This window comes from Lucilia sericata, unplaced genomic scaffold (genome assembly GCF_015586225.1).
Source record: "Lucilia sericata isolate MDLA Ls3-8-SP2 unplaced genomic scaffold, ASM1558622v1 Contig000923F_arrow, whole genome shotgun sequence".
Taxonomy (NCBI): Eukaryota; Metazoa; Arthropoda; class Insecta; order Diptera; family Calliphoridae; genus Lucilia; species Lucilia sericata.
In genome coordinates this window covers 168,737-183,143 of record NW_023994910.1, presented here as the reverse complement: position 1 = coordinate 183,143, position 14,407 = coordinate 168,737, and the positions used below count along the sequence as shown (strand labels likewise).

At 31.7% G+C, this 14,407-nt stretch overlaps 2 protein-coding genes across 2 annotated transcripts; both read right to left on the bottom strand.

Moving 5' to 3' along the window:
• Nucleotides 1-5,650: 5,650 nt before the first annotated feature.
• On the bottom strand, nucleotides 5,651-6,663 carry LOC119609057. Its single transcript, XM_037963735.1, has 2 exons — nucleotides 6,503-6,663; nucleotides 5,651-6,438 (listed from the first exon to the last, which is right to left on the bottom strand). The coding sequence occupies exons 1-2, from the start codon at nucleotides 6,573-6,575 to the stop codon at nucleotides 5,714-5,716; spliced, it is 798 nt and encodes a 265-aa protein (XP_037819663.1). The 5' UTR covers nucleotides 6,576-6,663; the 3' UTR covers nucleotides 5,651-5,713.
• Nucleotides 6,664-9,494: 2,831 nt separating this feature from the next.
• LOC119609054 lies at nucleotides 9,495-12,458 on the bottom strand. The gene is made up of 2 exons (XM_037963730.1): nucleotides 12,152-12,458; nucleotides 9,495-10,264 (listed from the first exon to the last, which is right to left on the bottom strand). Exons 1-2 carry the CDS (start codon nucleotides 12,219-12,221, stop codon nucleotides 9,564-9,566), a joined length of 771 nt encoding a protein of 256 aa, XP_037819658.1. The 5' UTR covers nucleotides 12,222-12,458; the 3' UTR covers nucleotides 9,495-9,563.
• Between the last annotated feature and the right edge of the window lie 1,949 nt (nucleotides 12,459-14,407).

The window sequence follows — 14,407 nt, the reverse complement described above, 5'->3', positions numbered from 1 at the left end:
GTCTTTATTCACAGTTTGATATGTGAGACAAATGCTTAAATAAAATTTTGTATTGAACTGATAGACGGACGTTATATACTACGTATTTTAAATTTTTTTTAATTTTTTAAAAATGTATTTCATAGATCTTTCTAAGACCTCTCCAACGATAACAAAATTTTATATACATTCTTTGGAAAATATATGACAAAATTCTGTAAAATTTTACACAAATTCATAAATGGAATTTTGCGTTAATTTTTTAATGAACGGAAAGACAAACATTACACACTAGGTATTTTGAAGAATTTTATTATTTCTTAAAAAGTTATTTTATAGGTCTTTATAAGACCTCTACAACGATGATAAAATTTTATATACATTCTTTGGAAAAAATATGAGAAAAAAATTAAGGCGAATATGTAAATGGAATTTTGTAATATATTCTTTAATGAACTGACAGACAGACATTATTTATCAGGTATTTTGAAGAATTTTTCATTTCTTAAAATGCTGTTTTATAGATCTTTATATGAGCTCTCCAACGATGTTAAATTTTTATATTAATTCTTTGGAAAAAATATCAGAAAATTGAGAAAAATTTTAGATAAATACGTAAATGGAATTTTGCAATATTTATTTAGATGAACTGACAGACGGACGTTATACATTAGATATTTTAAAGAATTTTGCAATTTCTTAAAGGGTGTTTTATAGGTCTTTAGGAGACATTTCCAACGATGATAAAATTTTATATAACTTCTTTGGAAAATATATCAGAAAATTGAGAAAAATTTTAGATAAATGCTTAAATAGAATTTTGCTATATTTATTTAAATGAACTAACAGACAGACATTATACACTAGGTATTTTGAAGAATTTTGCAATTTCTTAAAAGGGGATTTATAGGCCTTTATAAGACCTCTCTAACGATGATAAAATTTTATATATATCCTTTGAAAAAATATCATTAAATCCAGAAAAAGGTTTTACTAGATAGTATTGCCTAACTTCCTGGCACTCACAGACAGACGGACAGTTTTGATACTTTATTTGACCGAGTTTAAGATTTCTAAAAATATAATAATATAGCGTTTTTGACTAGCTTTCATATGGTAACAAAATTTTGTATACTCTCCTTGATAAATATAGAAAAAAAATTGTTTAAAACGAAAAAAAAAAATATTTTTTCCAATATTTTTTTAAAAGCACTGACAGACAGACATGATAAAATTTATATTTAAAAGAATTTAGCAATTTCTAAAAAAGATATTTTATAGTTCTTTATAATAGCTTTCCAATGATGTCAAAATTTTATATATATTCTTTGGTAGAAATATAAGACAGATTCAGAAAGATGTTATAGCACAGAGTTTGCTTAACTATCAGTAATGTACAGACAGACGGACAGTGCTGACAGTTTATTGGGCCGAGTTCAAGGCTTTTGAAGAAGGAGTAATGTAGGTATTTCCAATAGCTTTCTGATGATAACAATATATGATATACTTTCTTGGGTAAAAATATGAGAAAATTTGGTAAAACCAGAACATATCTGTAGAAATTTCCCACAGATTGACGGACCATTTTAAATCTTTGCTTGTTTAAAAAATCATATAACATTCTTTATAATTTTGCTCTTTTATTGTTAATTAAGAAAAAACATAATTAACTTGCAAACTTTAACAAAATCTACCAAACAAAAACATTAATTTTGTTTCAATTTAAATTTAATTGGCCGAAAAGGTTTAATAAGAAAATAGCAGAGAAACTGAACTGAATGAAAAAATTGAAAAGTGAAAGTTATAAGAACTTAGGAGAGAGACTAAGGAAGTGCTCAAATTTGTAATAAAAATAGACTAAAGTAAATATGGAAGCAAACGGAAGTGGAAGTGCTTCAACGGAAATTGACAACAAACGAAGACAAAATGAAAAGGTATAGAAAGTTTAAGTGAAGTTTTCTGTAAAAAGGGAATAATGTTTGAAGATTAAAGCAAACTTTTAATATTTTACAAAAATTTCTGGAATAATATCTTTTAAAAAAAAAACTTTAACATTAAACAATTTTTAATAAATTATTCCCATTTTTCTCTTAGCAAATGCATTTTAATATATTGCTTTTTGTACTTCCGTTAAATGTCCTTCTTGATTTCAACATTTCTCTCTTTTCAAACACACACTTTTTATTTTATAAAGAAAATATAATCCTTCGTCTTATAATAAAATCAGATAGTTAGTAGTATTCCATAGCATTTTCCCAACATAAGTAGCAACTTATGTAGCAGAAATCTTAAACAGTTTTTTATGCTTTTAAGCAGATGTGTGTGTGTTTTTTTCTTCTAGGAATTCAATTCTTTTTCATTTTATTTCAAATTAAAGAAAATGTAGAAAACATAGTCAGATTTCTACAAATGTTACAAAAGAAAATATATAAGAAATTGTTTGTATATGAGTCAGACAGATTTCCGGCGCTTAAAACTGTCTGATTCAAGGATATTTCTAAAGTGAGAAGCAGGAGTTTTAACAAAATGAAATGATGAAAAGGAAAAAATGAAAAAAAAAAACTGAAACAGTTCAAGGGAAATGTATATAAAATGAATATTTATAACCAAAAAAAAAAAAAAAAAAAAAAACAGCAGAGATGCAAAGATCATGTTGTTGTTTTTTAACAAATATTTTAAAAAGTAAAAAACCTTTACATCGTTCAAATTGAAATTTATGGTGTTAACTTTGAACTTGTTGTGAACAACAAATTTTTCATTTGGCGGCATACTTGTTTTTTAAATTTTTACTTTTTTAACTTGACATAATGATAGACTTGTTTTTTAGCCTAAAAGCTACATTAATAAGCTTTCAATATCAATTTAAAAACATTAAAAATCTTTTCTACAAACAAAGTTATGAAGGTAAATATGTGAATGCTCAGAAATTAATATTAATCATACGCCACCCCTTAAGGAAATATTTAAATTAAGAATGTTAATAGAAATGAATTAGAACTAAAGTTAAATAAATTTCTTCTTTATTATCTCTTCTTTAGTTTTTGTCTCCTTCTTACTTGGCATCATCATTAAATTTTTACAGCTGGCTAAATATACTTTTTTTGGTAACATCTTGCTTTCCTTCATTTTCTTTCCTTTATTGTTTCCTCAAGTAGATGACTGTCTGTTTGTTTGTATGATTACTATGACCTTTTCTAGTTTATTTCAATTTAAATTTCATCTTTATTTTCTTTTTTTGGTAACTAAGGCAACGTATTTGATTTTTTTTGGCTGGTCAGTATAGAATTACTTACTGAAGTATCTAGTTGCTACTTACTCTGTGACAATAAAGCTTGTTAAAGAAAATGTAAGAGGTTTAATTGGTATCTTTTTGAAAAGGAAATGTAACGAATTTTTTACAAAAGAAATTATAAATTGTAAAGAAAGATGAAACCTGGAACAGAACTAGAACAGAACTAGAACAGAACTAGAACAGAACTAGAACAGAACTAGAACAGAACTAGAACTAGAACAGCACTAGAACAGAACTAGAACAGAACTAGAACAGCACTAGAATAGAACTAGAACAGAACTAGAACAGAACTAGAACAGAACTAGAACAGAACTAGAACAGAACTAGAACAGAACTAGAACAGAACTAGAACAGAACTAGAACAGAACTAGAACAGAACTAGAACAGAACTAGAACAGAACTAGAACAGAACTAGAACAGAACTAGAACAGAACTAGAACAGAACTAGAACAGAACTAGAACAGAACTAGAAACAGAACTAGAACAGAACTAGAACAGAACTAGAACAGAACTAGAACAGAACTAGAACAGAACTAGAACAGAACTAGAACAGAACTAGAACAGAACTAGAACAGAACTAGAACAGAACTAGAACAGAACTAGAACAGAACTAGAACAGAACTAGAACAGAACTAGAACTAGAACAGAACTAGAACAGAACTAGAATAGAACTAGAACAGAACTAGAACAGAACTAGAACAGAACTAGAACAGAACTAGAACAGAACTAGAACAGAACTAAAACAGAACTAGAACAGAACTAGAACAGAACTAGAACAGAACTAGAACAGAACTAGAACAGAACTAGAACAGAACTAGAACAGAACTAGAACAGAACTAGAACAGAACTAGAACAGAACTAGAACAGAACTAGAACATAACTAGAACAGAACTAGAACATAACTAGAACAGAACTAGAACAGAACTAGAACAGAACTAGAACAGAACTAGAACAGAACTAGAACAGAACTAGAACAGAACTAGAACAGAACTAGAACAGAACTAGAACAGAACTAGAACAGAACTAGAACAGAACTAGAACAGAACTAGAACAGAACTAGAACAGAACTAGAACAGAACTAGAACAGAACTAGAACAGAACTAGAACAGAACTAGAACAGAACTAGAACAGAACTAGAACAGAACTAGAACAGAACTAGAACAGAACTAGAACAGAACTAGAACAGAACTAGAACAGAAGTAGAACAGAACTAGAACAGAACTAGAACTAGAACTAGAACAGAACTAGAACAGACAGAACTAGAACAGAAACTAGAACAGAACTAGAACAGAACTAGAACAGAACTAGAACAGAACTAGAACAGAACTAGAACAGAACTAGAACAGAACTAGAACAGAACTAGAACAGAACTAGAACAGAACTAGAACAGAACTAGAACAGAACTAGAACAGAACTAGAACAGAACTAGAACAGAACTAGAAACAGAACTAGAACAGAACTAGAACAGAACTAGAACAGAACTAGAACAGAACTAGAACAGAACTAGAACAGAACTAGAACAGAACTAGAACAGAACTAGAACAGAACTAGAACAGAACTAGAACAGAACTAGAACAGAACTAGAACAGAACTAGAACAGAACTAGAACAGAACTAGAACAGGACTAGAACAGAACTAGAACTGAACTACAACTGAACTACAACTGAACTAGAACAGAACTAGAACAGAACTTGAATAGAACTAGAACAGAACTAGAGCAGAACTAGAACAGAATTAGAACAGAACTAGAACAGAACTAGAAGTGAGCTAGAACTGTGCTAGAACTGAATTAGATTTGAACTTAAAGACAATTAAAATAGAACTTTTCTTCAAACATTTCATTAATGCCCCATTTTTTAAAGAGTTTTTGTTATTGTGTGTCACACTGTTCATATTTTAAATCATTCTTTCAATCACCCTGTTAGTAAAGACATTACAACTATTGTTGTAGAGGTTTGTGATTTAGCTAAGTAAATTAACAATGCCCACATAATGTGTTAGTTCTTATGAACAACCATAGAGGGCGCTTGAACTAACTTAATGAAAATATGTATATTAGATGGCGCTAGCATATTTAAAATTAGTTACAGATTATCAACTAAAAATAGTTGTAAATAAATCTATTCACGTGTTACCACTTGACGGTTTATTGCACTAAAATTATGTAAAATAAGATTAAGTTTATTTAACAAAACAAGTGTTATAAACGATTACGTTTTTGTCAAATCTTTGGCTAAAGGAAATTGTTAAAAAAAACTTTATCAAACACTTGAAAAAAGCCTGATAATACAAATCACCTGTTAAGCTATTTATAGCTATTTAACAAAGCCTTATAAATTATTTTAAACAGTATTTTTGAACAAAAAATATTAGAAAATATTTATGTAAATCTATTTAAACAGCTTAACTTTATTTAATTGCTTTATCACATTATTGGATTTTCTAATAAAAATATTTCATATAATCTGAATCCTCTGGTGGTACACAAGGTACAGGTTCAGTTTCACCACTACCGCCACCACCCAACATACCCAACAGGTCCGAAAGGCTCATATCACTCAATATATCATTGACAACAGGAACCACCATGCTGTTGGTTAGTTCTGCCACTTTGTTGGTGTTGTCATTTACAGCCAACATAAACCATTCCTCAATGATACGGTTCAATTTGCGGTTAATAATAGGGATCTTAGACAGACCACCAATTTCCGATTTAACTTCACCCAAAGAAACATAAACACTCAATTCCTTCAAACTCAATTTACCGCTGATTAGACCCAAATTATATTTAATCACACCCCAAACAGTAAGGTTCTTGAGGGCAAACTTAGCAGGTCCAGAACGTTTAATACCCTTATTATCTCTAGCTGTGGACAGTTCATAGTCGGTATTGAAGTAAACATGATTCCAGTTGAATTTGAAATTGACACGACTGAAAATGGGACTGACTTTGAACTCAACAATATCAAAATCATTTAAACCATCCAAACGGAAGTTGTTGATTTCACCAAAAGCTTGAACGGCTGAATTATCAATGGCAATTTCTTGGTGAGCAATTTTCAAGGGGGCCAATGGAGGAATACCCAAGCCGGGGAAACCGCAGGGCATTTGTTCCTTGGCCGCTTCAATAGCATCAACAATTTGACTGGAAATGGAACGTGATTGAGCTAGAATGTAATAGCAACAATTAACTCTTCACATCACTTCTTCAATTTTTTATATCCTACTCACCTTCTGCTATTTCCTCATATTCTCCACCCAAAGCCAAAGGCATTAAAGCCAACAAAATTAATAAGAATTTCATGGTTTTTTTCTTCTTTGTGTGTCCAAAGTTTACTTAACGAATTTAGCAACTAAACTAAACTATTGTACTGATTATTTGTTCAGTTTTATGCAAATGCGAAATATTTAACTTTAATCTAATGGAACTTAAGAAAATCCCTGATAATCTTTTTGCGGTTATAAATGCAAAACAATGTACGATAATTCTAATCGGGTAATAATTATAAGTGTTATAAATATATGTTATCAATTCTATATGGGAGATACCAAAATAAATTTAATAGAATTTTTAAAAAGAACTAGAACAGAACTAGAAAATAACCTAAAAAAGAATAGAACAGAATTAGAACAGAACTAGAACAGAACTAGAACAGAACCCGAACAGAACCTGAACAGAACTAGAACAGAACTAGAACAACTAGAACAGAACTAGAACAGAACTAGAACAGAACTAGAACAGAACTAGAACAGAACTAGAACAGAACTAGAACAGAACTAGAACAGAACTAGAACAGAACTAGAATAGAACTAGAACAGAACTAGAACAGAACTAGAACAGAACTAGAACAGAACTAGAACAGAACTAGAACAGAACTAGAACAGAACTAGAACAGAACTAGAACAGAACTAGAACAGAACTAGAACAGAACTAGAACAGAACTAGAACAGAACTAGAACAGAACTAGAACAGAACTAGAACAGAACTAGAACAGAACTAGAACAGAACTAGAACAGAACTAGAACAGAACTAGAACAGAACTAGAACAGAACTAGAACAGAACTAGAACAGAACTAGAACAGAACTAGAACTAGAACAGAACTAGAAACAGAACTAGAACAGAACTAGAACAGAACTAGAACAGAACTAGAACAGAACTAGAACAGAACTAGAACTAGAACAGAACTAGAACAGAACTAGAACAGAACTAGAACAGAACTAGAACAGAACTAGAACAGAACTAGAACAGAACTAGAACAGAACTAGAACAGAACTAGAACAGAACTAGAACAGAACTAGAACAGAACTAGAACAGAACTAGAACAGAACTAGAACAGAACTAGAACAGAACTAGAACAGAACTAGAACAGAACTAGAACAGAACTAGAACAGAACTAGAACAGAACTAGAACAGAACTAGAACAGAACTAGAACAGAACTAGAACAGAACTAGAACAGAACTAGAACAGAACTAGAACAGAACTAGAACAGAACTAGAACAGAACTAGAACAGAACTAGAACAGAACTAGAACAGAACTAGAACAGAACTAGAACAGAACTAGAACAGAACTAGAACAGAACTAGAACAGAACTAGAACAGAACTAGAACAGAACTAGAACAGAACTAGAACAGAACTAGAACAGAACTAGAACAGAACAGAACAGAACACAGAACTAGAAAAGAACTAGAACAGAACTAGAACAGAACTAGAACAGAACTAGAAAAGAACTAGAACAGAACTAGATTATAACTCGAACAGAACTAGAACAGAACTAGAATTAAAACAGAACTAGAACAGAAGAGAACTAGAACAGAACTAGAACAGAACTAGAACAGAACTAGAACAGAACTAGAACAGAACTAGAACAGAACTAGAACAGAACTAGAACAGAACTAGAACAGAACTAAAACAGTACTAGAACAGAACTAGAACAGAACTAGAACAGAACTAGAACAGAACTAGAACACAGAACTAGAACATAAAGAACAGAACTAGAACAGAACTAGAACAGAACTAGAACAGAACTAGAACAGAACTAGAACAGAACTAGAACAGAACTAGAACAGAACTAGAACAGAACTAGAACAGAACTAGAACAGAACTAGAACAGAACTAGAACAGAACTAGAACAGAACTAGAACAGAACTAGAACAGAACTAGAACAGAACTAGAACAGAACTAGAACAGAACTAGAACAGAACTAGAACAGAACTAGAACAGAACTAGAACAGAACTAGAACCAGAACTAGAACAGAACTAGAACAGAACTCAACAGACTAGGAACAGAACTAGAAAGAAACTAGCAACAGAACTTGAACAGAAAACTAGACACGAAAACTAGAAACAGAAACTAGAACAGAACTAGAACCGAACTAGAACAGAACTAGAACAGAACTAGAACCAGAACTAGAACAACTAGAAACTCGAACAGAACTAGAACGAACTAGAACAGAACTAGAACAGAACTAGAACAGAAACTAGACACAGAACTAGAACAGAAAACTCCGAACAGAACTAGAACCATGAACTAGACAGAACTAGAACAGAACTAGATAGAACAGAACTAGAACAGAACTAGAACAGAACTAGAACAGAACTAGAACAGAACTAGAACAGAATGCAAACAGAACCAGAACAGAACTAGGAAAGAACTAAAACAGAACCGGAACAGAAACTAGAACAGAACTAAAACAGAACTAGAACAGAACTAGAACTAGAACAGAATTAAAACAGAACTAGAACAGAACTAGAACAGAACAAGAACAGAACTAGAACAGAACTAGAACAGAATTAGAAATGAACTAAAACAAAACTGGAACAAAACAAGAATAGAACTAGAAGACAACTAGAACCGAACTAGTACAGAAAATAATGAAATCCTTAATGGTATTTGTGATAATACATTTTATATAAATTTTGTTTATAATTCCTTTCTGTTTACGGAAGATTAAGTAAACAGAAATTACACTTTAACCAACCCAATAAATTTCGTGATAAAAAGAGCAAAATCAATAGCTAATCTCTTAAAGTTACTAAATATTAAATTTAACTTTAAAGTTTAAACAGAGAAAAAAGAGCTCTTTAAAATAGGAAATAAAACTAAGAAGAGAACAAAAATTAAAGATAAGTGTAAACAGTAAAACACAATTCTAACCACAGGCGGCAAACAAATAAAAATACTTACTAATATTTCTCTTATGTAAATTTTCAAAATTTCAATTTTATCAGTCTAAAAAAAGTTTTCGGTTCATTTATTTATTACAATCATTTCTTTTCCAAATCCAAAACTTAAGCTTCTACTGGGGGCACACACTTAATCTTTTCACCTTCACTACCGCTACCACCAACCAAATCACTCAATTTGACTTCATCCAAAACACCATTAACCATGGGCAAAGCCATACTTTCAATGGTTTCGGAAATCAAATCTTCATTTTCATTGATAGCCATCTCAACAGCTTCTTCCAAAACTTCATTCATCTTGTGGTTAATAGCTCCTTCACCCAAAATACCCTCAATATCGGAATCAACATCACCAATACGAGCACGAACATCCAATTTCTTCAACTTCAATTTACCGGAAATAACACCCAAAGAATATTTAATAGTACCCCAGATGTGCATATCCTTAATGGCGAATTTAGCGGGACCAGCACCGACCATGTTAATGGTGAAACCTGCCTTCTTCAACATCAATTTCAAGTCATATAAAGTGTCAACGTTGACATTGTTGAAAATGAAACGGAAGGTAACTTTGCTGGTAATGGCATTAACTTTCATTTCGGCAACTTCGAAATCGTTTAAACCATTCAAACGGAAGTTGTCGATAGTGCCGGATAGACGGAGAGCAGGGGTATCGATGTTAACATCCTTGTGGGCGATACGGAGAGGAGCCAATGGTGGAATACCCATGCCGGGAAAACCGCAGGGCATTTGATCGCGCATATCTTCGATGGCATCGACCACAGTACTGGAGATGGAACGGGAGGCTAGAAATTGGGAAAGTAGTAAATTTTTCAATATACTGAGAAGTTTTGTTCAAGACAACTTTTCTATAGAAAAAGTTGCTTTGTACAAGACAACTTTTCTACAGAATAAGTTGCTTGGGTAAAGACAAATTGTCTTTAGAAAAAGTTGCTTTGTTTAAGACAAGTTTTCTATAGAAAATGTAACTTTGTTTGAGACAACTTTTCTATAGAAAAAGTTGCTTTGGATAAGACAAGCTTTTAATAGAAAAAATTGCTTTGGTTAAGGCAACTTTTCTATAGAAAAATTTGCTTTGGTTAAGGAAAGTTTTCTTTAGAAAAAGTTGCTTTGTACAAGACAACTTTTCTATAGAAAAAGTTGCTTTGTACAAGACAACTTTTCTATAGAAAAAGTTGCTTTGTACAAGACAACTTTTCTATAGAAAAAGTTGTTCTGTTCAAGACAACTTTTCTATAGAAAAAGTTACTTTGTACAAGACAACTTTTCTATACAAAAAGTTGCACTGTTCAAGACAACTTTTCTATAGAAAAAGTTGCTCTGTTCAAGACAACTTTTCTATAGAAAAAGTTGCTCTGTTCAAGACAACTTTTCTATAGAAAAAGTTGCTCTGTTCAAGACAACTTTTCTATAGAAAAAGTCGCTCTGTTCAGGACAACTTTTCTATAGAAAAAGTTGCTCTGTTCAAGACAACTTTTCTATAGAAAAAGTCGCTCTGTTCAGGACAACTTTTCTATAGAAAAAGTCGCTCTGTTCAGGACAACTTTTCTATAGAAAAAGTCGCTCTGTTCAGGACAACTTTTCTATAGAAAAAGTCGCTCTGTTCAGGACAACTTTTCTATAGAAAAAGTCGCTCTGTTCAGGACAACTTTTCTATAGAAAAAGTCTCTCTGTTCAGGACAACTTTTCTATAGAAAAAGTCGCTCTGTTCAGGACAACTTTTCTATAGAAAAAGTCGCTCTGTTCAGGACAACTTTTCTATAGAAAAAGTCGCTCTGTTCCGGAACCACTTTTCTATAGAAAAAGTTGCTCTGTTCAGGACAACTTTTCTATAGAAAAAGTTGCTCTGTTCAGGACAACTTTTCTATAGAAAAAGTTGCTCTGTTCAGGACAACTTTTCTACAGAAAAAGTTGCTCTGTTCAGGACAACTTTTCTATAGAAAAAGTTGCTCTGTTCAGGACAACTTTTCTATAGAAAAAGTTGCTCTGTTCAGGACAACTTTTCTATAGAAAAAGTTGCTCTGTTCAGGACAACTTTTCTATAGAAAAAGTTGCTCTGTTCAGGACAACTTTTCTATAGAAAAAGTTGCTCTGTTCAGGACAACTTTTCTATAGAAAAAGTTGCTCTGTTCAGGACAACTTTTCTATAGAAAAAGTTGCTCTGTTCAGGACAACTTTTCTATAGAAAAAGTTGCTCTGTTCAGGACAACTTTTCTATAGAAAAAGTTGCTCTGTTCAGGACAACTTTTCTATAGAAAAAGTTGCTCTGTTCAAGACTACTTTTCTATAGAGAAAGTTGCTCTGTTCAAGACTACTTTTCTATAGAGAAAGTTGCTCTGTTCAAGACTACTTTTCTATAGAGAAAGTTGCTCTGTTCAAGACTACTTTTCTATAGAGAAAGTTGCTCTGTTCAAGACTACTTTTCTATAGAGAAAGTTGCTCTGTTCAAAACTACTTTTCTATAGAGAAAGTGGCTCTGTTCAAGACTAATTTTCTATGGAGAAAATTGCTCTGTTCAAGACTACTTTTCTATAGAAAAAGATGCTTTGTTCAAGACGACTTTTCTATACGAAATGTTGCTCGGTTCAAGACAACTTTTTTATACAAAAAGTTGCTCTGTTCAAGACAACTTTTCTATAGAAAAAGTTACTCTGTTCTGTTGAGAAACTTACCAAATGGATCCACATTTTGGGTGCCGGCAGCAATGGCCACCAAAGCCAATAAACAAATAAAGATTTTCATGTTTTTTTTATTTTGTATACAAGAACTGCTCGTTAATGTTACAGTTAGAATACTACTTTCTAAAATCCATATAGCAGAGCTTTTATAACAGACCCCTAAGAATTCTAATAAAACTCGCAACAATCAATAAACGATAAGATTTAGAAATTTAACTACGAGCTACCGTGACCGAGAAAACGCAAAAAAAAAATATATAATTTTCAGTTCAGGTCCAACTCCTTATTAAACTGTCTTATCTCTTCATATTTTTATTACGGAGGTATTATTTTTGTTTTTACCATTTAAAATTAAAAGCGATTATAGATAGATATCGATTTTAATTGTTTCATAAATCATTTGCTAGCACTTGAAAGAAATCAAATAAATTGATTATTAAACTCGTAAAAGATATTGGCACAATCAAAGGGGGGTCTCTAACTGAAGAATATTGTTTTTGAAACGATTTATAGTGGGACCACTTAAAACTTGTTATATTTAGTAAAATTTGTTGTTAGATTTATTATATTACTTTTTTTAATAGTTTTTCTTTTTTATATTATCTATATATCTCTTACGATTTTGATTTATTTAAAGATATATATATTTTAGAAATTTTAAAATTAGTTTTTTAGCTATTGTTATCATTTGTTCTAGAATTTTTATTTATTTTAGATTTCCGTTACACCTGCAGATTTTATTAAAGCTTTCTGTGTAGAAATTATCAAATAAAATTTTCCAACAGGTGTTCAAATGTTTAGTGTTATCTGTTGCAACTTGGGAAATTTGTTTTCATTAAAAAACTTTGATTTATTAATAGTTTTTCTGGATGTTAATTGTGCCATATCATGTGCCGAAAAAAGTTCTTAAGAGAATATTTTAGATATAAAAAAAAGCAATTATTTGGCAGTAGCAAAATTGTATGCAAATTTCGCATATTAGCCGGATATCAATGAACAGTTTTAATTTCTAAAATTTAGATAAAACTCGTGATATGCATTGAAGCCACTTTTCCCTTAGAAGACATTATATAGAAAAGTTGCTGAAATCACAGCAACTACTTCTAGAAAATTGTTGCACAAATCAAATCAGTTCTAGTTCTGTTCTAGTTCTGTTCTAGTTCTGTTCTAGTTCTGTTCTAGTTCTGTTCTAGTTCTGTTCTAGTTCTGTTCTAGTTCTGTTCTAGTTCTGTTCTAGTTCTGTTCTAGTTCTGTTCTAGTTCTGTTCTAGTTCTGTTCTAGTTCTGTTCTAGTTCTGTTCTAGTTCTGTTCTAGTTCTGTTCTAGTTCTGTTCTAGTTCTGTTCTAGTTCTGATCTAGTTCTGTTCTAGTTCTGTTCTAGTTCTGTTCTAGTTCTGTTCTAGTTCTGTTCTAGTTCTGTTCTAGTTCTGTTCTAGTTCTGTTCTAGTTCTGTTCTAGTTCTGCTCTAGTTCTGTTCTAGTTCTGTTCTAGTTCTGTTCTAGTTCTGTTCTAGTTCTAGTTCTGTTTTAATTCTGTTCTAGTTCTGTTGTAGTTCTGTTCTAATTCTGTTCTAGTTCTAGTTCTGTTTTAATTCTGTTCTAGTTCTGTTCTGGTTCTGTTCTAGTTCTGTTCTAGTTCTGTTCTAGTTCTGTTCTAGTTCTGTTCTAGTTCTGTTCTAGTTCTGTTCTAGTTCTGTTCTAGTTCTGTTCTAGTTCTGTTCTAGTTCTGTTCTAGTTCTGTTCTAGTTCTGTTCTAGTTCTGTTCTAGTTCTGTTCTAGTTCTGTTCTAGTTCAGTTCTAGTTCAGTTCTAGTTCAGTTCTAGTTCAGTTCTAGTTCAGTTCTAGTTCAGTTCTAGTTCAGTTCTAGTTCAGTTCTAGTTCAGTTCTAGTTCAGTTCTAGTTCAGTTCTAGTTCAGTTCTAGTTCTGTTCTAGTTCTGTTCTAGTTCTGTTCTAGTTCTGTTCTAGTCCTGTTCTAGTTCTGTTCTAGTTCTAGTTCTAATTCTGTTCTAGTTCTGTTCTAGTTCAGTTCTAGTTCAGTTCTAGTTCAGTTCTAGTTCAGTTCTAGTTCAGTTCTAGTTCAGTTCTAGTTCAGTTCTAGTTCAGTTCTAGTTCAGTTCTAGTTCAGTTCTAGTTCAGTTCTAGTTCAGTTCTAGTTCAGTTCTAGTTCAGTTCTAGTTCAGTTCTAGTTCAGTTCTAGTTCAGTTCTAGTTCAGTTCTAGTTCAGTTCTAGTTCAGTTCTAGTTCTGTTCTA